This window comes from Hemicordylus capensis, chromosome 3, assembly GCF_027244095.1.
Source record: "Hemicordylus capensis ecotype Gifberg chromosome 3, rHemCap1.1.pri, whole genome shotgun sequence".
Lineage (NCBI taxonomy): Eukaryota > Metazoa > Chordata > Lepidosauria > Squamata > Cordylidae > Hemicordylus > Hemicordylus capensis.
In genome coordinates, this window is record NC_069659.1 from 84,133,156 (window position 1) to 84,152,687 (window position 19,532).

The 19,532-nt window shown below is 43.5% G+C and overlaps 1 protein-coding gene across 4 annotated transcripts in view; it reads right to left on the minus strand.

Annotated features, from left to right (window-relative positions):
* APP (amyloid beta precursor protein) overlaps nucleotides 1-19,532 on the minus strand; it is a 286,207-nt gene that overhangs the window by 96,192 nt on the left and 170,483 nt on the right. For all 4 annotated transcript variants that reach the window (XM_053307486.1, XM_053307485.1, XM_053307488.1 and 1 more), the window contains exons 5-6: nucleotides 18,258-18,451; nucleotides 8,505-8,707 (exon numbers count right to left, since the gene is read on the minus strand). In XM_053307486.1, coding sequence (XP_053163461.1) covers nucleotides 8,505-8,707; nucleotides 18,258-18,451 — 397 coding nt within the window. The remainder of the gene's footprint in view (nucleotides 1-8,504; nucleotides 8,708-18,257; nucleotides 18,452-19,532) is intronic.

Consider the following 19,532-nt stretch of genomic DNA (forward strand, 5'->3'; position numbering starts at 1 on the left):
GGGATCTTCCAAGGCACAGGCAGCTCCAACACTGCCCCTGAAAGCTAGACCCTGCTTACCTATCAGTTTAATAATGCTGATAATTGTCTGCGTGGGCCAGTCCTTCAGCCCCCGACACGCGCTGGGAGTAAGCAGGGGCGAGCGAGAGAAGAGGAGTCCCTGGACTTTTCCCACAGAGAAGGCTCAGGCAGTGCTCCTGATGCGCACCCTGCTTGGAGAAGCACCAAAAGCCCTGCTCTTGGAGAAGGGCACTGGAGGCGAGCAACAGAGGAGGCGAAGCCATGGGGCTGGGGGAGCCCTGTGGCACAGCCAGCCAGCCAAGGTCCTGCGAGCTACAGCTGCTGGTGAAGGCATGCAAGTCTAGCATGGAACATGCACAAATCAAGCAGAGAGCGCACAGGGAATTGTCCTGGCTGTTCAGTCCAACCCTGAGCAAGAGTACTGCATCATGTACCTTTAGACCACTCCCTGTGCTGGGCTCAATTTTTGTGAAGTGCTCCCATATCTGCTGTATGACTGCTTATAACTACAGGTTACTCACCTGTAACATTGGTTCTTCTAGTGGTCATCTGCCCTTTTACATTAATGGGCTATGCACCTGTGTAGAGACCTCGTCAGACTCTAACAAGCTCAATTCAATAACCTCCCTAAATGCCTGCCTGGAGTTGGTAATGGGCTGGATGAGGGATAACAGAGACTGAATCCAGATAAGACAGAGGTACTCATTGTGCAGGGTCGGAACTCGAGAGACGAGTTTGATTTGCCTGTTCTGGATGGGGTCACACTTCCTCAGAAGGAACAGGTACGCAGTCTGGGGGTACTTCTGGATCCAAGTATCTCCTTGGTGTCCTAGGTGGATACAGTGGCCAGAGGTGCCTTCTATCAGCTTTGGCTGATACGCCAGCTGCGTCCGTTTATTGAGTTAGACGACCTCAAAACAGTGGTACATCTGCTGGTAACCTCCAGACTGGATTGCTGCAATGCGCTCTATGTGGGGCTGCCCTTGTACGTAGTCCGGAAACTACAGTTGGTCCAGAATGCGGCAGCCAGGCTGGTCTCTGGGTCATCTAGGAGAGACCATATTACTCCCGTATTGAAGGAGTTACACTGGCTGCCAATATGTTTCCGGGCAAAATACAAAGTGTTGGTCATAACCTATAAAGCCCTAAACAGCTTGGGCCCTGGGTTTTTAAGAGAACGGCTTCTTCGTAATGAACCCCACTGCCCATTGAAATCATCAGGAAAGGTCCGTCTGCATTTGCCACCAGCTCGTCTGGTGGCTACTCAGGGACGGGACTTCTCCGTTGCTGCTCCGAGGCTTTGGAATGTGCTCCCTAGTGCAATAAGAGCCTCCCCATCTCTGACATCCTTTAAAAAGTCCTTAAAGACACATTTCTTCATCCAGGCTTTTAACTGATATTGTTTTGAATGTTCTTAGAATATTGTTTTAAAAATTTTAAATTGCGTTTTACATTTCTTGCTTTTAAATTTTTGTTTTGTTTTTGTTTTTAATTAATGTTTTACTTTTTAATCTTGTTGTAAACCGCCCAGAGACATAAGTTTTGGGTGGTGTAAAAATATGATGAACGAACGAACGAACGAACGAACAAATAAATAAATAAATTCTCCTGCTTTGGGCAGAAACCCCACCCCCAGCAGCTATATGCAGCTGCACCACTCCTCATTCCCTCAGTCATGAGTCCAATTTCGGTGAATCACGTGGGGAGGACGGGCATGTAAAAGGACAGATGGCCACTAGAAGAACCAACCTTACAGGCGAGTAACCTATAGTTCTTAGACGTGGTCTCTGTCTTTTACACTAATGGGCACATAACAAGCTAGCACCCAAGGAGCAGGGAAGAACAGAAGAAATATATAATCTGCCAGAAGTTTTTTATTTCAGAAACAAGTACATCAACTGAAGCTCAACTGCAGGACATTCCTGCCAAACATTCCGTGCCCGGGCATCAATAGCATGATGACGTATAAACGAGTGAGGCTAAGCCCAGGTAGCCACCTGACATATAGCATCCAATGAGACAGCACGATCAAAGGCCACAGAGGCTGCCACCGACCTGAGTGTGCCTTTATGGTTGCAGGCAATTGCTTATGAGCCAATTGAAAACCAAGTTCAATTGTAGAAACTATCCACCTAGACATGGATTGGGCCGAAACTTGGAGACCTTTACGTGGCCTATCATATAGAACAAACAGGGAAGGAGTTTTCCTCCATTCAGCAGACCTCTGTACACAAAAGGATAACGCCCTTGTAACGTCCAAACGGTGAAACATAGAAACCACTTTGGGCAGCAACTGGACATCAGGCCTGTGTATGACCTTGTCCTTATGGAACTGAAGGTATGGTTAGTCAACCCTCAGGGCCCTCAACTCACTTACCCTCCTGGCGGAGGTAATGGCCACCAGAAAGGCAACCTTCCAAGTCAGTAGACAGGGATCAATTGAAGCCAAAGGCTACAATGGTGGCTGTAGCAGACCAGCCAACACCACCGACAGATCCCAGGCTGCTGACATGACAGGATCATCTGGGAACATATGTGATAAACTTTTCAGGAAACCTTTTACCACCGGGTCCTTAAACCATGAAGCCTGCTTTGCGGGGGAATGTGCCACAATGGCAGCCAAATATACCTTAAGGGATGAAAGCTTTAAACCAGACTCCTTAAGGGATACCAGATAGTTACATATATCTTGTACAGAAGGATTAAGTAAATCAAACTCATGTAGTAAAGTGAATGAACAGAAATGAGTCAATCTGTGATCGCAGGACTTCCATGTAGACTGCTTACTGGCAGCAACCAAAACTTCCTTAAAGTCAACGGGAAGTCGGTAGGACCTTCCATGCTGTCAGATAGAGAGGCCGAACATCCGGATGGTGCACTCGTCCCCTCTCCTACGACAGCAGGTCCAGTAGGGCTGTCAGACCTATCCAATCCACTGCCAATTGCCTCTGGGCTGGAAACCAAGGTCGCCTGGGCCACCACATGGCTATTAGGATTGCCCTGGCCCGATCCACCCTCAGTTTGCACAGGACCCTCGGAATACGCAGGAATGAGGGGAAACGGGGAAAACACATACAGAAGAGGGCCCATCCAAGATAAGACAAAGGCAACACCTAGAGAGCCCTCGCCCTCCCCTCCCCTGGAGCAATACGAGGCACATTGAGCATTGTCCTGGGAAATAAACAAGTCCAGAGTAGGCACTCCCCAATTTATAAATATATCCTTGAGAACACTCAGGTGTAATGAAGGTGGGAGATCACCTTCATCCTGCACAAAGTGTCCACTTGGACATTCAGGGAACCTTGTATATGAATCACCTGAGGTGACACCACATGTGCCATGCACCAATTTCAAAGGTCTAGGGACAGAAACAGAAGGCAACACTCATGTGCCGAAACTCCATCCACCACTCCGTCGCCCATACCCAACAAGGGGGCATACGCTCTAGATGGCCTGGATCCCAAAGGGGATCGAACATTTCCAAAAACCACCTCTGAACGATGCGCATTTGAAGGCGCGCATGAGGCAGTATGTATGTAGTAGCTGCCATATGTCCCAACAGGCACTGCACTGAGCACATAATCTGTGGGCCTCCAATGAAGAAAGCAGCTGCCAAGTTCTGGAAAGTTGTTATGCAGCCGTCTGAAAGGAAAACTTTTCCCAAGGTTGTATCGAATATCAGCCCAATGACCTGTATACAGCGGGTCGGTTCCAACTGAGATTTTCCGAAATTTATTTGGAAACCCAGACCCTGCAGAGTATCTGCGGTGAGCGGGAATGCGGCCTCCCTTCCGTGTATGGGGGGGGGGGTTTCCACGCCAGCTCCTCATCATTATGGGTTTCCCATACGTGGGACCTTCAGAGGAACGAGACCCATAGTGGGGTCGAACATAGTCCGAATAGTCAGACCAATAGACCACTTGGTACTGATCGCACGAACCAGAGTCCCAGCGCCAAGCGCCATAAGCTCAACTTCACTCAAGAAAGAGTGAAGTTCCGCCACCGGAATCAATCCAGATAGGACTGCTCACGACGATCCCAGGACCAATTCTGCCTGTAGACCGAGGAGCGTTCTTCCAAGTCCTAATGGATACCACGGTCCCTAAAAGGGATGCGCTCCTGTTGCCTTCGAGGGGGCAACCGATCCTTAGGCAGACATGATGCATCTTCTGTGGGCTTGGCTGGAGAATAGGCCTCTTCTCCTGATGAAGCATACCCCTGATGAAGCATCCGTTGCCACTGATAGTTCTCTACTCGACCTAGCCCAATCGTGGGCCAAGTCCAGAGACTCAGCAGCCAAAGGAGAGCTAGGCCATCCTGATCCAATGACTTCAGTATAGGATGATCCGAGGCCATTTTAATCTTCTTGGCCACAGGGGCCTCCAACGCAGGAACCTCCTCTATTTTCTTCTTCTTGGGTACAGGAGGGAGGGGTCAACCTGCTGGAAAGTCACAATGCAACTTTGACTTCTTTTTTCTCTTCGGCACCACAAGAGCAGAATGCTTAGGGAGGTCTTCGGAGTGCACCGGTTCAATAGAAACCGTTGAGGGTGGGCAGAAGGGGACTCCGCAACTGGTAGCGGGGTCAGGCACTCGGTCTCCACGGTAGCAGACACCCCATGCTCTGGTGGAACTGCTGAAGCAATTTTTACAGAACGCTTCAATGATAAGGCTTCCGAGGAACGGAGAGGCAGATCCCACAGGGCTGCGCACAGGCGAGAAGCCCTATTCTTGCAAGCCTGCTTCGTAAACTTCTGACAATGAAGACAGGTCTTGACAACGTGGGATTCCCCCAGGCACAAGAGACACTTGCTATGGGTATTGGGGGAAGGGATCTTAGATCCGCAGTGGGGACATTTTTTAAAGTTCATCATGCCTGGCATAAATGCCAAAGGCCACCACGCTCCAACCCCGCTTGGATCGGAGCTCCAAAGAAGGGTGAAAAACTGCAAAACAAAACGCCAAGGAAAAAACCATCACTACACAAAAGAAATAAAGAAACAAAGAAGAAAAAACAAAGAAACTAAAGAAGCAGGGAGAAAACAACAAGGGGATAGCTAGATCCTACTCGTTTCCGAGCTGCAGACTCCACGATGTTCACTGAAGTGTGGATGACAAAAGACTGATGGGATGAGGAGTGGCGCAGCCGCAAATAGTGGCGGGGGGTGGGGTTCCTGCCCAAAGTAGGAGAATTGAGCTTGTTAGGTTCCGACGAGGTCTCTGCGCAGGCGCATAGCCCATTAGTGTCAAAGACAGAGACCACGTCGAAGAATCTGTTCAGTATTTTAAAAGCTGCTGCATGTCTTATCACTTTCTCTAACATGGCTTCATATTGCTCTTCTTTTGCATCCATTGATCTTAAAAAGGCTAGTTTGTATTAAAATGATGGGGAAATACAACTTTAATAACGATTGGGACTAGAGAATAAGAAAACACTCAGCAAATGGATGCAATCGAGTGGAATTCATCAGGTACTTGGTCCTTAAGTCAGTACTTCAGTCAGGCCTTATAAAATGACATTCACTCTGCATATTTTTACTTCTTATTATTCCTCATGCTGAAGTGACATATGTAATCAATTAGTGATGACACATAAGCTTTATCTTTAGTTCGGCATCATTACACCTTTTGCAATGGCTGGAGATTAAAGCTTGATCATCTGTCATCAGCATACAGGTGAAGAAAAGAACAATAAATTCTGCTGGACTCAATGTAAAGCGGTAATTCAGCATCATAAATATTTAATCTTCAGAGGACTGACTGAGGTTGAAATATCCAGAAATTTCCTTCCATTTAATTCTTGTAATCATATACCCCTGCTAAGTGGGCAAAGAGGCACCTTTTACCATGGTGATTCTCTTTATTTAGCAGGGGGAGAGTAACTGGCCCTATCCACCTCCAGCACAGTACCTCCAGTGACTGTTGCTGGTGTCTATCTTGTGTGTTTTTAAGAATGTGAGTCCTTTGGGGACAGGGAGCCATCTTATTTATTTATTATCTCTCTGTGTAAACTGCCCTGAGCCATTTTTGGAAGGGCAGTATACAAATCGAATTAATAATAACAATAGTAGTAGTAGTAGTAGTAGTAGTAGTAGTAGTAGTAGTATAATGCACAGGTTTAATGCAAAGGAAAAGATATTATTGCCGTAACATATTAATGCTGTAACATAGTATTATTATTCAGATAGAAGACACAAATCTGGCTTAATCAGAGTGTAAATCTCACAATACATGTAGCTCTGCTTCTTGATTACAGTTTTCCAAGGACTTCTTGGTTTGCCTTTTCCAGTTACTCAAAATGGCCACCAAGAGAAAAGCTGTCGATACCTGTGCTATGCAGGAACTAGCAACCTAAGATGAAGTGCTACTGCTCACAAATAATAACACTTGTGAGAACTGATTGCCAGTTAAATTACAGAACCCTAAGGAAACCTGAGTCTGACAGAATGCTATTCTGGTGGTAGAGAGACCAAGTCTGCTGATGCTACTGAAAGCCTATAAAAACCATAGATGCACTTGCTGCGAGACTATAAGATTTGTACTGGTCCAATAGGAAAACAATTCAACAAAATTACTGTCTCCTTCTCTTACTCCACTCTCCTCCTACGGAAGCAGATCAGTGGTTAAACACACACCTTTCATATAATATGTTTGCCAAGAGGCTTGAAATAACAGGCTGCTACCTGTCAGTTTCCAAGCAGAATTAAAATGGTTCTGCTCCTGGAAAATGGAAGATTATTTATGTGTTATTCTAGCAAGCCTATTTTGGGGGATATGAGCAGGCAAAGCAATTGCATTGAACAGAAACATATTAGGTAGAATCATCTCCTGAATGGATACAGCATCCAAATCTGGAGGTATCCCATAGGATACAGGAACCTTATTTTGAACTCCCTCCCTAGTGCCTCCCTCATTCTCGTTTTGACATTAACCACAATTTATCACTACATCAGTACTAATCACAACTAACACCAACAGAATTTGAATCACTGGTTAACAGGGAACCTGGGTTACCATTAACCACAATTAATGTAATTATAGATATCACACTAAACTGTGTTTAAAGCCAACAAGAGAAAGGGGGTGGTGGTGGTAAATTTGTAGTTAAAGGCAGAAGAGAGGGAGCCTGTGAATCTGTGTCTCATCAGGGTTAAGAGGCTGGTAGCATTAGGCCTCTGTGCTAGACTCCTATGGTTGGGGAAGGTTGCAACAGTGCCTGAGAAAGTGAGCTGTGACCTTGCTACGATAGTTACATTACTTTCCCCTTTAATATTTACAGAAATAAAGGTCCATTGGAAATTAAAAGATTTGACACCCTCACAAATTCTGTACCCAGAATAAATTACTAAAATGTTTTTTGATTCATGTTTTAGATGCAAGCAGCACTATCCACAAAGGACTAGGGATTTGAGAATATATAACCAAGAAAATTTTAAAAAGCACCATATATTTTAAAAACCAGCAACAAAAGTCACCTTTATAGGATATCGCAAAGTAAGATGAGATTTGCTCTTCTTATGATAGATGTTTCAAAATATTTTAAAACTTTTGGCAAGAGACCAGATGATATCTCTGGAACCTGCTGGAAAACAGGATTTTGCCTTCAGAGTCCTGGAGAGGTTGCCTGGTTTGGGCATTATATTTTAACATGCTGTGAGAAGGCACATGAGTGTGGGAAGCGCTCCCACTGCATGCAGTGGTTCCAGGAGGTAAGTATCATCTGAACAGACCCAAACATCAGGGCAGCAAAGAGCAAGAGGGAATGAAAATGGGAGAAAGAGGAAGAGGCCACATGGCAATAGCGGTTGTGAAAGGACTACAATGCTGAAAGCCCTACTTTAACCCCACTCGATATACTCATTCTTTCCATATGTTACGGTTTCTAGAATATTGGTGGATTCATTCTGTTCTTTCATGTTCCTTCCTGCTGTCTATTAGTAAAAAGTAACTCTAATCAGCTTGTTTCTAACATAACGCATCTAATATTGATACCCTCTTGTTTCTAACTGATAACCAACAGGAGTAGAGAGATACTTAACACCTAAAGGGGGAAAAACAAACAAACAAACATATGAAACTGCTAGTCTATTTTGGTTGTCCCATAACATTTTTCATTCTTAATTTAAAATGATGAGACAGCAAGCAATCCCCTTTCCTGACATGCATTCCCCTCCACCTCATAGTTTACTAAAACTGTGCACCACATGCTTGATACTAGTTTAATTAAAAGTTCACATCTATTTTAATCTCTATCTATGTACACACAGATGAGAGTCTTCAAGATATGATTCAGGTTGTTTGTTCCCAGGGATCTGAGGTGGCAAGAAAAACACACAAAACAAAATAGACAAATCATAATGAAAAAGCTTGATGGTGTAGGAACTTAAAATATTTTGCTCTTTCGAACATTTTTAGTAGCAAGGGGAAAATGTGCACTGTGAAGATCAGTTTCTTAGACCTCATGCTCCATAAAGATCAGTTTACCTCGAACAACTTCTTCTACAGATTCTGTAGTTGTGGTAGTGGTAGTAGCAATACTGGTGGTTCTTTCAGTGGCTTCCTGATACTGATCCTCTGTCTCTTCTTCAGCCTCATCACCATCATCATCGTCGTCATCAGCATTTTCATCTTCCACATCTGCAACATCTTCTTCCTCTGTTAGCTGCTCTTCTGTTACCTTGTCATAACTGCAAGCAGCAAAAGACAGAGTTAAACTTCTCTCAATGCAGTCATTAAGCTACATTTTATTCACAGCTTTATACAGATACAATTGTTATTGAACTTTGCTTTAAATAAAGGTGTGGAGAAATGCTCTGTATTATACAAACCATTTACTCTGGAATAAGAACTGGTGCTGCAATAGCCAAGCCAGACTGTATGACTTTTCATTGTCTGTCTATATGACTCTTGTTAAATGGTTGGAAATCAATGTTTTATCCTTTGGGAGGCTAGTATTTGGCAAACATTTGGCCACACCAGAACATTTACGTGCTCCACTGAACAAAGTTATGTACAATGTTATTCACTAATATAATTTCACATTACACTGATTAAGTAGACCAGACAAATGCTTTGTGGCTGAGGTCTGTAAAACAATTAGTAGCTTATCATCTGCAGGCCAGAAGCCTTGAAGGAGAGGAAGAGACCATCTACTTCCCAGACGGCTCAGGGTGAGAGCAAGCATTGCAGTCTGCCTGCCAGGTGCCTGTCTTGGGTGTGTGTGTGTGTGTGTGTGTGTGTGTGTGTGTGTGTCTGTGGATGCAGCTGCATTGTGGAGAGTGTGTGCAGGACTGGGGTCAGGGTGAGTCAGCAATTCCTGAATACCACCTATCCAGACTAGCCAACTCAGCCTGTAGAGACGGGCCCATGACCAGTGGGGTCGCCCCTTTGGGGGTCAACGAGGTCCAGGGCCAGTTTTCCGGCCCAGGAATTTACATGTTTGTGTGTTTTGGTTGTGTGCTAGTGGTGGATGGGTATTTTTTATATTTTATTTTATGCTACAGTGTTATGGCTGTTTTAAAAGCTAGGGCCACTGCTTAGAAAGCTTCTTTTTTAAGTATTGGGTGAGATTGGTTTACAATGTGTCTAGGCTTGTCTGCAGATGGGGAGACAGGGGGTGTAGCCACTGATTATGAGGCAGATATTCCAGTGGTGGAGGGGAATAGAAGAAGTAATGTCGGCAAGTCAGCAGGCTGTTACAGAGGAAGGGAAATCAGAAATCTAATAGCAGTTTCCTCTTCTGGCTTTCCTACCAGCTCTTTGACCTCAAGAAGCAGTGACAACCCACAGAGCCTCACCTTGCTCCTTTGTAATGCCAGGTGAGTCCAGAATAAACCAGAAATCATCCATGGATGAAGGGGCCCACCTGGTATGTATCACAGAGACTTGGCTGGGGGAGGCTGGTGGCCCAGTTTGGTCCCAGCTTTTCCCTCCAGGTTACTCTGTTGAGGAGCAGGTGAGGGGATGTGTGCAGGGAGGTGGAGTGGCTGTGGTCCATAAGAACAACATCTCCCTTATCAGGATCCTTACCGAAGTATTTATTTATTTATTTATTTAAACATTTTTATACTGCCCAAAACTTACATCTCTGGGCGGTTTACAACAGAATAAAAACAAAGTAAAACATTCGTTAAGACAAAAATGGGGGGGAACACGCACATTACAACAATTAAAAAATTTTAAAATAATATTTTAAAACAGCATTAAAACCATTAAAGCAACAAAATGTTGCTTTAATGGTTTAAATGCTGTTTTAAAATATTATTTTTTAAATAATGCCTGGGTAAAGAAATGTGTTTTTAAAGACTTTTTAAAAGCTGTCGGAGATGGGGAGGCTCTTATTTCAGTAGGGAGTGCATTCCAAAGCCTCGGGGCAGCAGCGGAGAAGGCTATTTATTTATTCCACTTATATCCTACTCTTCCTCCGAGGAGCTCAGAGTGGTGTACATGCTTATTTTTATCCTCACAACAACCCTGTGAGGTAGGTTAGGCTGAGAGATACATGACTGGCCCAGAGTCATCCAGGGAGTTTCATGGTTGAAGTACTGACCATGTGTGTGTGTACTTAGATTTGGGGACATGGGATAGACTGGGACTTCTGCTGGTGTACCCATCACCCCACTGCCCAACAGAGTCCCTAACTAAGCTGACAGACTTGATCTCAGGCTTGCATTGGAGTCTCCCAGGCTTGTAGTGGGGGACTTTAATATTCACTTCGGGACTAATTTGACAGGGGTGGCTCAGAAGTTCATAGCAGCGATAACAATTACGGGCCTATCTCAAGGGGTCTCAGGACCGAAATATATTGCTGGCCACACTATTGATCTGATATTTCACTCTGATCACAGTGGTGTTCCGTGGTGTGGACTCCTATGATTTCTCCATTGTCATGGATGGACCACCATCTGGTTAAAGTTAAACTCACAACCTCATCCTACCTCTGCAGGGGTAAGGGGCCTATTAAGTTGCTCCATCCCCAATATGGGAGGTTATGGGACCCAATATTTATTTGCTTATCAAATCAAATAGGAAGGATTTAGTGTTGGCTCTGCCTGTGATCCTGTTAATGCTCTGGCTGAGAACTGGAACAGCAAACTCACCAGAGCAACAGATATGATCACTCCTAAGCATCCTCTCTGGTCCACTTCCAAACTGGCCTCCTGGTATACAGGAGATCTACAGGGGCTGAAGTGGCAAGGTAGATGACTGGAGTGCAAGTAGAGAGATACTTGACTTGAATCCGACAAATTACAACAGAGAACACATTTGAAGATCTACACTCAGGCAATACGTGTAGCAAAGAAGTGATTTTCTGCCCATATTGCATCCACACGCTCACATCCAGCGGAGTTGTTTATGGTTGTGAGAAGGCTAGTACATGCCCCTCCTCCCTTGAATCAGAAACTAGAACCACCAATTACCCGTTGTGATGTTTTTAATGATTTTTGTGTGGATAAAATCTCTCGTATTTGGGCTGACTTAGATTCAGACCCCACAATTACTGCAGCATCTGATGCGGAGGTGTCCAGCAACCCCTCGTATGTTAGGCTCCTGAGGATGTGGACAAACTGCTTGGAACAGTGCTGCCTACACCTGTTCGTTGGACTCTTGCCCTACATGGCTTATACCATCTGGCAGGGGGGTTGTTGTAGAAGGCCTGGTAGATATTATAAATGCTTCTTGAGGAAGGATAAGCCACCTCCTTGTCTTAAGGAAGCAATCATTAGACCTCTTCTGAAGAAGAGTGTATTGGATCCCTCAGAGTTAAGCAACTATAGGCCTGTTTCTAAACTTCAGTGGCTGGGCAAGGTAATTGAGAGTGTGGTGGGCTTCCAGCTCCAGACACAGTCTTGGAGGAAACTGATTTTCTAGAGCCATTTCAAACTGGTTTTCAGGTGGGCTATAGGGTAGAGACTGCCTTGGTTGATCTGATGGATGATCTCCAACTAGGAAGTGATGGAGAGAGTGTGACTCCCTCTGATGGATTTCTTTTGCATCTTGCAGCGGCTTTTGATACTATTACCATAGTATCCAAGTCACCTTAAGTGGCGCAGCGGGGAAATACTTGACTGACAAGGAGAAGGTTGCCAGTTCAAATCCCCGCTGGTACTATATCATAGTACCAGTGGGGCAGCTGGTACTACTATATGGGCAGCAGTGATATAGGAAGATGCTGAAAGGCATCATCTCGTACTGTGTGGGAGGAGGCAATGATAAACCCCTCCTGATTTCTGCCAAAGAAAACCACAGGGCTCTGTGGGCACCAGGAGTCAAAATTGAGTTGACAAATCCAGATAAGATGGAGGTACTTATTGTGCGGGGTCGGAACTCGGGAGACTATTTTGATCTGCTGGTTCTGGATGTGGGTCACACTTCAGGTACGTAGTCTGGGGGTACTTCTGGATCTAAATTTCTCCCTGGTGTCCCAGGCTGAGGCAGGGGCCAGGACTGCTTTCTATCAGCTGCGGCTGATACGCCAACTGCATCCATTTCTTGAAACCTCAGAACATTGGTACGTATGCTGGTAACCTCCAGACCTGACTACTTCAATGCACTCTATGTGGGGTTGCCTTTGTAAGTAGTCCATACATTGCAGTTGGTACAGAATGCAGTAGACAGGCTGGTCTCTGGTTCAACTTGGAGAGACCATATTATGCCCATACTGAAAGAGCTAAACTGGCAACCAACAAGTTTCTGGGCAAAACACAAGGTGTTGGTTATAACCTATAAAGTCCTAAACAGTTTAGGCCCTGGATATTTAAGAGAATGTCTTCTTCGCCATGAGCTCCTCTGCCCACTGAGATAATCTGGAGAGGTTTGTCTGCAGTTGCCACTAGCTTGACTGGTGCTACCCAGGGACAGGCCTTTTCTGTTGCTGCCCCAAGATTCTGGAATGCTCTTCTGCTGAAATAAGAGCCTACCCATCTCTAACAACTTTTAAAGTCCATAAATACTCATTTTTTTTCACCCAGGCTTTTTAAGCTGACTGTGGTTTTAAGGTTTTCATTTTTAATTTGTTTTATGTTGTTGTAAATTGCCCAGAGATGAAAGTTTGGTGTGGTCTACACATCTCAGAAATAAAGAAACACATACGTACACATACATACATGTTGGGAAAGGACAAAGTTAGAAACAATTCCCAACCCTGAAATAAACTAGGTGGTTATTGCTTCATGACTATCTGAACACATTCACATTTCATGCCAAGCAACATTTGAGACTTTGTTAATTTCACTTAGCAACAACCAATTTATTAGAGAGCCCAACCACCCCCTAAAACACCCTAAAAGGGCTCAGGCTGTAGAGACACACTTCCAGCCTGCAAACCACAACTGAGAATAAATGGAGAAGCCCCCCAAAATACCAGAGGTAACCATCCCTGCTGCTTAAGATAAGCAAGAAGGTATATAAAATAGTGTTTTCCATTCCCATAATTAAGGCCACAATGGAAATACCACCTTGCTCACAACTGAGAAATAGGGCACATTTTCAGAAAACAAGGTCCAGCTATAACTGTATTTTGTGCTGAAACAGATGAGCCACTTCTAAGTGTAATTCAAAAGGTTTTGGGTATTGGGGAAGAAAGACACTTGCACAAATACAGGGGGAAGCACTGCCACATTCTTCAAGCCTCCTATGCGGCCTCCTCCTCCTAGGCAAGCCTCCTATCTCTCTCACAACTTAGATCTTCAGGATAATTGGATTACACAATCCATTAAGTGTATCTCTGAGTCCACTGATGTGTCTAGAGTATATGCTAGCTTATACCCATTTCAAATCATACATTATTATCTTCTTGTTTACTCTGTTTAACATTTGTGCTTCTAGAAAAATAGGAAATTACTACTCAAAATACAGGCTCTTTGTATGCATCTTTTAAAAAGCAGCTTATTCAGAGATTCTCCCTAATGGATAATAGCACAGGACATATTCCATTAGAGGCAAATCTATTGCTCTTAAATAACACACAAGTGAACAGTCATATGGGAAAATATTAACCTAAAACCCTAAACAGGGAACTCTTATGTCAAAGTAAGCAACATTGTACATGTTTCTCCCCTGTGGTTTTTCTTGGGCCATAGCAGCTATGATTTCCCATAGTGCAATTTTCTTTCTTCAGGGCACTTCCACATATTGCATTAGAGAACACACACTCCTCTGATTTTATTGATTAATCTGACAGATGTAAATTTTAGATAGGGGGTCTGGCGACAAGTTAACACTCTTGGATTTTCAAATATTGTCAAAAGTGCAGTTGTAAATGGATGTTTAGTATACTTGTTATCATATTCTTTATCACAAAGGGATGCAACTTACATTCTAGGTCCACAGGAACCAATGTAATGAAATGATGTGTGTTCTTAAATAGAAATAGATCAGTTTCCAAATTCTTATTTTAATACACAGCTCTTTCCACAGGACTGAATTAGAATTCCAGTGGATGGCACCATAATTCAATGGTAGAGAGCATGTGGTGCATGCAGAAGGTCGTAGGTTCCTGCCTGGCATCTGCAGATGAGGCTGAGAAGATCCCTTTCTGCTACCCCAGAGCAAAACTGCCAGCACTCTCCATCACTACACTGACTGAGCTACAAGGCAGATATTTCTTAATACAAAAGGTGTCCTGCCACACACTGGTTATGCTACAATAAGTTTGGATTCAATCCCTGAAATCAACAGAAGGGGCTGGGACAGACCCCTTTCTGAAATCCTGCAAAGCTGCTGCCAGTCAATGTAGACAATACTGAGCTTAGGTGGACCACCATTCTAAACTCAGTATAAAGAAAACTTCATCTATTCAGTGCTCTCTTACTTGCAATCATCCCTAGTTCTGCCACTTGTTTTTCCAAAGGTAAATCACATTTATGACAATATAAAAACTTCACCTGTCAAACAAACAAAATAGAACAAAACAAAAACACAGAAACAACTCCTCTGGGCCCAAATAGAGCTTGCACAGTCAAGCCTTTCCACAGGCAACAGGATAAAAGAAGAGGCAACCAACAAATAATACAAGCAGAACAACAGAAGATTTGCACAGAACAAGGTCATTGTGAGATTAGTTCTGGGACGGAATATTGGAGGTGCAAGGGATAACTTTAGCTTTTTATCTAAATATCTATTCAGTCTTAGAAGCTTGTATTCAAGGAATTGACTGGTTTGTTCAAATCAATAAAAAAATTCTCCCATCATCTTCTTCTTACTCCTCCTCCACTTAGTATTGCCAGATCATTATGTGGCAATGAAAGCCAAATCACAAGTGGCGAAATTCCCATGTACAGTCTGGACCCTAGATTTAGTGACCCTGAATCCAGACAAGCATTATCTCTAAATATGAGCTGCTGCATCAGTACATATATGAAGAAAGCACCGTTACATGGCTGGTACACATGATCAATTAAAGCATGGTTTATCAGTTGAAAATGTGAGCTGAGCCAATGTACTCCCTCCTTACTTCATGCACCACTGGACATCTCTCTGCGCTTCCCGAAAACATGTTTCCTGTGGGGCCCCTCAGGAACATATTTACAGGAGCACTGGCAGCTGTAGAGAGATGAGGGGATTGGTGAAAAACCACCCCTTTGCCCTCATGTAATGGAAAATGCTTTCCCATCAGTGCAACATTAGCCTGGAAGTCAGGCACTATGTTCAATGAGGCTTACTTCCAAGTAAAGGTAAAGTGTGCCATCAAGTTGATTTCAACTCCTGGCGCCCACAGAGCCCTGTGGTTTTCTTTTGTAGAATACAGGAGGGGTTTACCATTGCCTCCTCCCACGCAGTAGGAGATGATGCCTTTCAGCATCTTCCTATATTGCAAGTAAGTGCATAGAATTGTAGCCTCCGTGTATAACTACTGCATCCTACCTTCTCAGTCCTCCATTTGGAAATCTATTCCTTTGGGAGCAGCTTCTATGTATTCCTTCATCACCATCTCAGAGAATTATCAAAGATTGCAGTGACTACTTTACAATAAGCTGTTGACACAACATATCAGTGCTGGAGATCAGATTTTTTCAAAGCCTGTTAAACATATTACATGACTCACTGAGCAATTGCTCAGCAAATGCACATATTTTTAGGCCTTCCTATTACGTTTACAGTCCAACAGCGAGACAAAGGCTGAATGCAAACCTAATGAGCCCAGGAACAAGTGCCGAGTCCAGACACGCCATCCTCCTTTAGACAGAAAAACAGATATAATGCTAAGTCCTCTGCAAAACATTTATTAAAATACTAGCATGACATGCCGCGTTTCAACAAGAAGTTCAAAGCTGTTTACACAAGAAAGAAATGAAAAAGGAGGCTTCCTTACGGACACACACACACCCCAGAATAGATACAATAATGGATTGAACAAGGATCATTGCTGACCCCCTGCAAAATATAAGAAAACTGCTACCTGAAAGATGCTTTTTGGCTTAGTTAGCAGGGTTTTATTTGGAGGAGCAAGATTCTGATCCACACATTGTGCAGCATAACACAGGCAGTGCTGACTGACCCACAATACTGAGGGCTTGTAGTGAAGCACAATTAGTCTTGCGCACAAGTGCAAATACTCAAGGTACAGTTGTCCCTCGCCAACCGCGGGTTTCCCAAGCGTGTATTTGAGTATCTGCGACTTGGAAATAGTGGCAGGTCTCGCCAACTGCAACCTGAGTATCTGCAGTTTGGTGAGATTTTTTGTTTTGGAAATTTGGGAGTTTGGGGGGGGATTTGGGGGGTCAGTGGGTCATTTTTGGGGGCCAGGGGGCACTTTGGGGGAGTTTGCCGTGATTTCCATGGGCAAGGGGGTGGTTTTTCTATTTTAACTGTCCCCCCCCCCCGGTCTTTTTGAGACCGCAATTCCCCTAATCCCCTGCTCCACAAATTCGGCAACTGCGAGGTTTTCCAGAAACAGAACCCTTGCAGTTGGCGAGGAACGACTGTAGTGTGCTTATACAATACTTAGAAGATCAGAAACACATCACCTGACAGTAAGTGCTAAATCATTGTAAACCGCTTAGAGAGCTCCGGCTATAAAGCGGTATATAAATGTAAGTGCTATTGCTATTGCTAAGTGATGTGTTTCTGGAATTTGAGCACACTACTTGAAGGATTTGCGCAAAAGCGTAAGACTGCTGGTGCTTCACTATGAGTACGCAGGAGCATGGGTGGATTAGCACTGCCGACATTATACTGTGCAATATGTGGACCTCTATTTTACCTCTGAGTTCAAGAATATAGACCCCATAGTACACCATCAAGGAGAAGTATGAAGCTCATTATCAACATTCCATGAAAGATATATCCTGACAGCACCACTTTAAGGAGATCCTGTCAGCTTTAATACAGCTCACAACATTCTTGTGTGCTCTGTCATGCCAAAGGACCATATAGCCTAACAACCTATCTCTAGCACCAGGTTTCTACTGCTTTTTCCATTCCACACCTCTGCTACTAACAGCACATTCTAAAATAGCTTTTCTAAATGCACATGTAAAAACAAACAACACCACTATTCCAAACCAATCAAATCTACAGTTTAATAGCTTGGGCACATTCATCTAGCAAGTGACTCTTCTCTCTTAACTGTAGTATAACTAGGATCCAGTTCTAACACTTGGGATAAGGCACTTGGCAACAATGCAACAGTCATGTGGGTATGCGTTCTGGCAATCTCCACACAGACAGCTGAATCTGAAGAAAGTTAGTTATGACTACATCCTACTAAATTAATGGGTCTTGTTAGTCATGAGTTTAATGGAACTCAGGCCCTATTCACATGTTCTGGTCAACACAAATACAATCTGCATATAGTGTAAACATGAACAAATCTATACGCGTGTACTGTTAACAACACTCTCAACGCATTTGCAGTAGCACATTCCTTACCTGTACCCTCCATTTGAAGGGGCCTGTATCCAGGCTCACTTTTAAAATGAATACATGTACTTTTGTAGTTATAACTGTATGCATGAACAATTGAATGCATGAATCATGTTTTAGTAACTAAATTTTGTGGGATACAGCCCACTGGTTACATTTGTTTGAAAGCTACAATCCTAGCACAGTTGCTTCTAAACCTCACTGAATATTTAGGATTTGCTTTGAAGTAAGCTTGGGATGCATTTTTTAATCTTCTGAACTTAATGACAATTCTTACAACATCACAGCCTATCAGGTTTCTTATGCTGCTTTTCCTTAGAGTACATTTTGGCCTAATAAATGAGCTGATGATGGGAGGAACTGTAGTCTTACCTGCCATCTGCATAATCTGCACCTTCACCTCCCCACCAAACATCAGAGTCATCTTCTTCAGCATCAGCCGAATCTATATTGTCACTCTCATCTGCTACTGGGCAGCAAACAAACTCCACGCCACGGAACTTGTCAATTCCACAGGGTAACAGCATACCATAGTCATGCAAATTCATACTCTTTTCACTACAGGACTAAAACAAAAAGGGGGGGAATGAGACAAAATACTGTTAAACAAGCCCAAAAGACGACTTACTGACTGGTTAGCAAATTGATTTAGTGTGTAGAGACTTAACACCAATTCAGAAAGTAGAGTAGTCACATAGATGGCCTAGAAACATTTCCATCCGCTGATGGCTCCATCCGGCCACCATAACATGAGAGAGTCACTCACCTCATTGACTGGCTCTACAACATAAATAGTATCTGCTGAAGCACCACACATACAATCATCCATCTCTTACATATTGAGCTTCCCCTTTCATGTATCATTTAGAGTTCTAACACCTTGAGCAGCAAACATTTCTGAAACTACCACTCTTTGTGCCTTTTTAAGCCCTGCAGTAGGGATTTGCAGAACTTTTTGACAGTGACACATTTCTGTTTGAAAAGGGTATGGGGGAGGTTTCGAGCTCGAAACACCCTCTTTTCCAGGTAGTAAAGTAAAACTTTATTTCGGTCGTAGACCAGCAGTACAACAATATTAAAATAGTAATGATAATAACAATAATAAGATGATAATATAAAATCAGACTACATTTATACGCATTTGGCATATTATATAACAATATTTGGCCACGATATGAATAACATCCGGATTAGGATTAGTGAGCAAATAGTTTAAATAGAAATCCTCTCCACGACCCGGAAAATTTATCAAAAGTGGGGCAATTTGTTGGCGTCTTATGTCTCTGTAATATTTACAATGCAGTAAAACATGAGCAGTTGTTTCAACGTTACCAGATCCACAAGGGCATAATCTTGATGTGTATGGTATACCCTGGAATCTCCCATGGAGCACAGCTGTTGGGAGAGCATTTACACGGGCAAGTGTTAGAGCTTGTCTAAATTTTGGAATTAAAATGCTACTTAGATATGTAGCAGGCTTGAGCTCGGTGCACTGGCTACCTATGTAAATGCTACTCGGTAACTTTGCATGATCCATCTGCAACTCCACGTCATGGATACGTTGCACAATTTCTCTTCTGGCCTGATCGAAACCTAATCTAATAAAATCATTGACACCCTCTTTTAAAAGGGCCTGTTTTGAGCTTG